General features: G+C 36.2%; 1 protein-coding gene across 1 annotated transcript in view; it reads right to left on the reverse strand.

Moving 5' to 3' along the window:
- The window catches only part of ROCK2 (Rho-associated, coiled-coil containing protein kinase 2), a 54,241-nt gene that overhangs the window by 7,307 nt on the left and 39,007 nt on the right, over window positions 1-7,927 (reverse strand). The window contains exons 22-29 of the mRNA XM_009077188.1: window positions 6,701-6,804; window positions 6,389-6,575; window positions 5,975-6,068; window positions 5,766-5,860; window positions 4,661-4,840; window positions 4,260-4,428; window positions 1,076-1,146; window positions 29-117 (exon numbers count right to left, since the gene is read on the reverse strand). Coding sequence (XP_009075436.1) covers window positions 29-117; window positions 1,076-1,146; window positions 4,260-4,428; window positions 4,661-4,840; window positions 5,766-5,860; window positions 5,975-6,068; window positions 6,389-6,575; window positions 6,701-6,804 — 989 coding nt within the window. The remainder of the gene's footprint in view (window positions 1-28; window positions 118-1,075; window positions 1,147-4,259; window positions 4,429-4,660; window positions 4,841-5,765; window positions 5,861-5,974; window positions 6,069-6,388; window positions 6,576-6,700; window positions 6,805-7,927) is intronic.

Below are 7,927 nucleotides of genomic sequence, written 5' to 3' on the forward strand. Positions count from 1 at the left end.
AGAAGGAATCACACATGGCAATACTTACTCTATATCCAATACCATATAGGGATTAGATTGTTCTTTATCTTGTTCGCTGTCATAGAACAGGATCTTCTTACTGCTTACAATTACATACTGTTAGGAGACAGAAAAGAACAAAATATACATTTTAATCCAGCTCATCTTGGATGTCAAAGATGTCACAGCAATTACCACAGATGGTGCACCAATATTTTTCCACAATTCTAAGAAATGGTGCCTAAATGGAGAACAGGAGTACTGTACACTAAGTCCATGATTTGCCAAGAAACTGAATGTGCAACAAACAAAATTCTGATTATCTGATAAAGCAATTTAGGTTATCAGATTAACTGATATTTAAACAGATTTAAATGCCTATGAAGAGATAAAAACAAAGTCCAGAAGAAAGTATGAGAAAAGCTTTTTCTTTCTACGTTATTAATTTAATTTCCACTTGGGACTGGTAGAGAGAGTTAACTGTAATCTTATGATACCTATTTCACACATGCAATTCACAACTAATAGGGATCATATTCACTATTCTGCGTACTGGAATAGCTAGCAGCGCTCATTAAAAAGCCAATTACCTAGAAGATGCTTATTTCCAGAATTTTGTCCAGAATTAACAGTATGACTGAGCAGTAAGCAAACTGGTATGAAAATGTGTATGATACATTTTAGGCAAGGACCCATCAAAGAGGTTACTGAGAAGCAGTAATCAAGTGAAGGCTACATAAGGCAGGTAAGTAGTTGTTGGTTTTATCTCCTACACATAGAATTTGTCAAGGGCATCTGTTTCCAGACTCTGCTGAATACCAGCTACATTATACTGCTGGGAATGCTTATGGATGAATGTACAAATGTTTGAAGACCATGAATGGCTGTTCTTGCCTCTGGCTGAACAAAGTGTCTTAATCTGCTCCTCTCAGAGGTAGCTATACCAGCTAACATATTTTTTACATTTAAGTAATGAGGGAACACATATAAAAAAAACCCTGAAGTGCTGAAAACCTGCAGTAAGTTTAAAATCCAGCCTACACATGAAATAAGATAGTAAATCTGTCTTTCTTACCTTTTTGACCCATCCAAATTTTTTAGTATTATTTCTAACAGGCAGTGATAGCCAACCTTCCAATCTTGATTCTGAAAAAGATAAATATTAGAGAACAGAAATATTCATAAAACATTATTTTTGAGACTACTGTGCATTTTAAAATAGTTATCGAAGACCAGTAAAGAAGCAACAGAAGCAACAGAGCAAACACGAGAATATGAACCATTTAACAGTACAAGGTCTTGCAAAGTTTATCATGGTAGATGTTTAGGAATTCATCAAATTGTGTACTCCTGAATACAGCCAATAATCAGCAATGCAACCACAAAAACATTGTAGGCATAAGGAAGAAAAGGAAGAGCAAACTTGCAGTTATAGCACACCCATTCCCTTTAGTAATTTTTTCAAGTCTTAAAATGCTTATGTCTATCAACCTTTACCTTTTACAACAGCATCTAAAGATATTAGTACAGACCACACAACATCCAGTGCAAGACAAAAAAATGCAAATTACCACCACAAATAACCTATAGCCTCTATATGGCAAGGGAAATGCCAGTTTAGTATTCTAATTCATACTTTTGGTCTGTAAATTTATCTTTTACCTAATTTTGCCTATGTCTCCTAGGCTTTCTAACCCCAAGTAAGTAATTTTTTGCTAATCCTTAGGCCTTGCCTAAATTCATCTGCCCTTTCACACACTTACAATATTTTATATTACACTAGCACGTTAGTCAGGTTTGATTTATCAACAGTATTAGAAGCTCAGCTGTTGCATGACATACCCATTTCAGCAGTAACCAAAAGCTCACCAGGATCACACTTTCCCAGTGTTCCCTAATACACAGGATCACATAGCCTTTGGTCCTATTTTTATAGCTGCACTTAACACAAGGCTTGCTTTCCCTTGTGTTTTATTAGGAGGAACTACTCCATTGCAATAATATTTTTCTAATGAGTTTCCTACCCCAGCAGATAACCTCTACTGCTCTTGAGGAACCTCCAAGTCAAAAATACTGAAGCCTTAAGCACTAACAGTGCACCCTGCCCATGTTTAACAAAGAGTTATTATATATTCATAGAATTCTCAATACATCTAGAGACTTAATGCAAGGTTATTTATTCAGATACACACTGTCTCAAAGTTTATTGCTCTAACACCTTTGCTGTTGAGGGGCCATTTTAATGTAGGGACCAAGAACATGAAGTAGTTCTATCACATGTGTTCTGCCTCCTTACCTGCCACCTTATATTTTCCTGTCAATCACACCTGATACAAAGTGTAGCAAGCATCATGCAGATGCAAAAAAAATAAGCCCACCCCACATCCAGAAAGCACATGTAGTACAAAAAATAAGCATTAATGTTTTTCCTATTTTTCTCTGTAATCTCTAATACTATTGCATGAAATTGGACAAAATGAGTTTCTGATTGTACTTCTTCATTTCTGGTGTCCATACAGTAGTAACAGATCAGAGAAGGGACAGAATACTCCAAAATTTTCACAGTATGTGCTTATAAGCACTAGGAAGGGAAAAAATAATGAAACAAAACCAACATACCTCAAACCTGTTGCAAATATGTCAGCAAAAAGTCCTAGCTTAGATATGATTTTTACTTTAGAACAAAACATAGCCATGCACAAAAACGAGGCTAGCAAAGAAGAAATTATGTATGTGCATAGCTCTTCTTCCATTAGAAGCCTCATAGCAAAAAAACAGAGAATGAGAAAAATTGAGAAAATGCATTATTCTTTACTCTAGTTCAATGAACTAATGTAAATATCCCCAAAGAAGTTTTGCCTTCAGTGGAAAGATATTCACACTTTAAAGGAACCTCAAGTGAAATGCAGAAATTTGAATGCAACTAAAAAACCCACCTCAAACACTGACAGTATGCAGAAGCTTCGCTCAAAAGAGTGTATGTGTAGTCATACAAAATGAACACAGAATTAGTAAAACAGAGTCCTGTTTTATCAGGCTTGCAACTAACAAGCACTAGACTCTAATATACAGTCAGAAAACAAAACACAAGCCCCATGGCAAGCACAAGAGCCTGCTCATTACTAGCTAGCTAAACATCACTAACAGCTATAAATTCAATCTAGCACAGTAACATACTATATGTATCTGGAAAAATGAACAAGATTTGCTTGCCTTACCACAAAAGAATCAAATATAAGATTAAGGCAAAACAATGTAATACTCAGAAGACTGATTTCCTACAAGAAAATAATGACCAAGTAGATGTGACGAGGTAGGTGTTTCCACACTTCACTTCAACACAAAGATTTGACTTTTTGTTATCCAGTACCTTAGGGTCATAGGGATAGCTGCAGATACTGGATAGAGGCTAACTTGGAAACAAGGCCATAACGCTCATTTATTCAATGCTTTAATAAAAATGGTGGGTTTGTAAATGGCAGGAAGCATATGCAAACATTCAGAGAAAACAGGCCAGTTATTTGTTCATGCAAACCTTCTTATGTCTTTGATGGCAATGTTTACTGCCACTGCAGCCCATCACCTGCCAGACTTGTTTCTTGTTTCTTTAATAATGTATTAATAGTGTTAGTTTTGAAACAGAGAAAAGGACACAGTAGTAACAAAATCAAACAGTTTTCAGGGATGTCACCTGTGCTATCAACTTCTGTAGGGCTGTGAGAACAAGACAAAGGTTCTTCCTCTGAGTCAGAATCAGAATCAAGAAGCATGCGAGAACTGGAAGGCTTAGTGGCAATACTGACAGAGGTAGAAGAGTGCTGATAGGTAAAGGACATGGATTCCATAGTGTGGGATTGAGTGATATGGACTAAACATAAAGCATAAGGGAGGAAAAAGGCAGAAAAGAAGTCAAAACCGAGTATCTAAGAACAAAGTATTAGTCTTACATTTCATCACATATACACAGTAACTGCAAAGTAACCATCACAATAAAGCGGAAAAAACCAATTTACTTCTACTGGATTACAGCAGAATTTTAAAAATAAATTTCTTTAAATAAATGTAAGATGAAGTATGATTACGGACAGATTTAATTAGTAGGTGGATAGTGATCACGATGAAAGGACTGATAAGATGGTAGAAATAGATGAAGATGAAAAGTCACAGAATCACCAGATCATCAATTTAATATTTCAGCTTCTATGTAAAACACTGATACAAACCCAGTTGATGCAGAAATATTAATAAAATTAACATACCAGGGAATCCATCATCTGCCTCAGCATCTCCAGGTCCACTGCCTATGCTACTGTTGTCTAGACCAATGTGCAGTGACTGCAGCTGTGAACGAAGCTGTTCAATGTCACTGTCTTTGCTGTCCAGAGTCATTTGCAGTTCAATCCGTATCTGACTCTCTTCTGCTATTTGCTGTCAGGATAAATTACAAGATTTCCTATTATCACTGCACTTGGTCACTCAGAGAAAATATAAGTATAAAATTAAGCAGAATTTGCAGCCAATCTCAAAATATACACTGTGTATTCCTTTGGTTCATGGGCAATTCAGGAATAGAGACTGTATACGCTATATTAAAGCCTGATTCAATACTGTGATTTTACAGAAAATGCTGCCAATGTTTAAACTTGCAAAAGGGTCTTACTGCCTGCATTTCATTGATTTCCTTCTGATACTTGATCATCATTTGGGTTAACTTCTCTCGTTCAGACTTCAGTTCCATATGCAGCTTCCTATTTTCCTTTTCCTTCCTCCGCACATCAGTGTCAGCTCCGCGTTTGACTGGACCCTTTCGATTCATGATCTCAGCCAATTTATTCACAGCCTTCCCATGGGAAAGAAAAAAGTGACACAAAACCACTCCAATTAAATAGAGTAATATCATGTATGAAAAAAATCTTCTCTCCGATCTACAACCAGACACTTTTAACAGTAAACTAAGACCTCTGCCATCCAGTACCATGAAGCTGCTTTAATTCAATGCATTACTCAAAAAGAAGGTAATGATGCCAGTTTTACTGTAAACAAGTATTAGCTCTGAACATTTCCACTCGTTTAAATAATTACAGAATCACAGAATCAACCGGGTTGGAAAAGACCTCAAGGATCATCGAGTCCAACCCTACCGTTGTTACTAGACCATGGCACTTGAAAACCTCCAGGGATGGTGAACCCACCACCTCCTCAGGCAGCCCATTCCAGTGCCTGATAACTTTCTCCGTAAAAAATCTCTTCCTAATATCCAGCCTAAACCTCCCCTGGCAGAGCTTGTGCCCTCCTGTCCTACTGCTAGTTGCCTGGGAGAAGAAACCAACCCTCACTTGACTACAACCTCCTTTCAGGTAGCTGTAAAGGAGACCCAAAATATATCATTGCATTAGAATGACACCTGTTCTAAAAAAACCAATCCAGATTAAAATCAGAAATATACTACTTTATAGAACTTACAGAGGAATATAAATCAAGATGGAAACCAGTAAAATATCGATTCATTTGACTGAAATTAAAGATTTTTTTGCTGGAGGACTGCATCTGAATTAAGAGTTCCTCTGATATAGCATGAAGATCAAGTTCACTACACTGAAAGTCTACTTAGGATAATCAAACAAAAGTTAATATATTTTGCTTCAGGGCAAAAAAGAATAGAGTATTAATAGTACATATGAATACTTAATCATGGGAAGTTTTCAATTAAAAATTATTTGATTCACAAACACTATCTCTTCATTAATTTAGATCCATTTGCTTACCTGAGTTTTCAATGTTCTTTCATTCAACAACTGTTTCTCAAATTGTGCTTTAATATTTCCTACATTTGCTTCTTCTTCTTTTAGCTTTGCAACTTCTGTAGCAAGATAATTCAAAAAAATTCTATGAAAACTCATTACAAAGAAAGCAGTACTCTTAAAGAACGAAACTGGTTTCAAACTAAATCACATTTGTTTCAGAGAATACATACGTTCTTGTACTTCCTTCAGTTTATTGTTCAGTTCTTCTTTCTCATTAGCAAGATTGGCCACATCACTAGTTAATGTCCTATTTGCTTCCTCCAACTGCAAAACAAAAAGTGCACGTGGCCATGTAACAAAACTCATTTGGCATATGAAGCTTTACAGGACAGAAGGAAATGCTGCAGTGACACCAGGTTAAGGATAAAAGAGCTTGCTCTAAGAGGGGAAGGGGCACAGAAGCAAGAAAGGCCAGAGCAATGCACAGGAGAATAACAGTAATAGATTTTTGAATTTCAATCATAAAAAAAAAAAAATTTTTACAATGTCAGATATACTTGCATATCACTTGTCTCTCAATATGCTAAATAACAATGGTCAGGGTCTACAAACAACCTCTACCAAAATCACAACTCATAACTCACCGAGGCTATAGTGGCATCTTTCTCAGTGAGTTCCTGTTTATGCCTTGCCATCATCTCTTTAATCTCCAGCTCCTTCATGATCTTCTCCTTTTCCAAATCAGAGTACTGTTCTTCAGCAATGGAACGGGCAAGTTGTTCTGAATCTGCTTTTGTCAAAGTGATCTCTAGCTGAGCAGCCAAGGAATCCCTGCAAATTATTGTTATACACTTTTAACTTTAAAAAGAGTATGTTATGGGGGAGGGGGGAGAGAGAAAACAACAAAAAGTCATCCTCATCTTTTATGTATTAGAAGTATAACTAGCAAAACCTACCTCTCATCCTGTAAGTCCTGTATCTTTTGCTGCATTTCTTTACAAAGTTTGGTCTTTTCCTCACATTCTTCTTTAAGTTCTCGAACTTGTGTCTTATACAGAGTCTAGAATTTAAAGTTGGAAAGAAAATGATGTGCCTTCTATATTCTAGCTTGAAGGGTCACAAAAAAAGACAGACGATGACATTGTATGCAATTCTTTCACCACACACTCAATTAGATTATAATTGCACAATGCTTTCTCTAAATTTAACTAGAAGTCATCATCATTCACAAATGTGCTTTGGTTATTTTACTTTTCAGTTGTTCTTTTTTTAACTTCTGTATTTGTGAATGGATAGATGCATGGTATACATTTTATATGCTTGCAAATACACTGTTAAAGATAGTGTAAATATGAAAATCATGATGTGATAGAAAATCATAAGTACCAGAGGCAAGTAAAATAATTAAACCCTTTTTTCCTACTATTTTAAATCTTTGACATAATTAGACATGTAGAGTTTAGATTTTAGCCACACAAATCCACAAAACCAACATGACAGTTGAAGAACAGTAAGAAGTATAGGACAAAGGGAAAAACAGAAAATAATTTGAAATTCAAAATTTCATGAAATCGATACAAATCTAGACCTCTAAAGAAAATGAAAGAATCATTATCTTGCTCTGTACATGCAGATGACTTAATATAGGTCAAGTGACAGACAACTGCAAGTAGACTTACTGCAGGGATTTCAAGACAGATTGTCTCTCCCTGGCCCATCCACAGCAGTCAACTGACCTCAGTTCTCCCTTTCTCTCCTTTAATGTCTGCAACATTTTCATCTCCTAAAACTAGACAGTCCTCCTCACTGGCCTAAATGCCACAAGTAAATATTAAGTTTCCATTAATTCTGAAACAAGCCCTTTGGCACTCCCTCTGTGCAACTGGCTCTGCACCATTAATAAAAGTTAACTCTACAGGCTAGTGATGATTTTTAAGTACGATACCTATTTATTCTGTTGGTCCTAATCACAAATCAAAAACTCCCAAATCTACCAAGTTTGGCTGCAATGCAAAAACTTCCTTCCAAGCCTTAAGTGCACACATTTTGTCACACACGACTCTGAGAACATAGCTCTTCTCTTCCATGCAGCACAGAAGAGATGCTGAATGCAAAAGGCTTGAAACACACAGAAAATTATTAACACTGTGGAAAAATGAGGAGGTTGACTCCACCCTCCTGCT

The sequence above is a fragment of the Acanthisitta chloris genome, unplaced genomic scaffold (assembly GCF_000695815.1).
Source record: "Acanthisitta chloris isolate BGI_N310 unplaced genomic scaffold, ASM69581v1 scaffold26656, whole genome shotgun sequence".
Taxonomy (NCBI): domain Eukaryota; kingdom Metazoa; phylum Chordata; class Aves; order Passeriformes; family Acanthisittidae; genus Acanthisitta; species Acanthisitta chloris.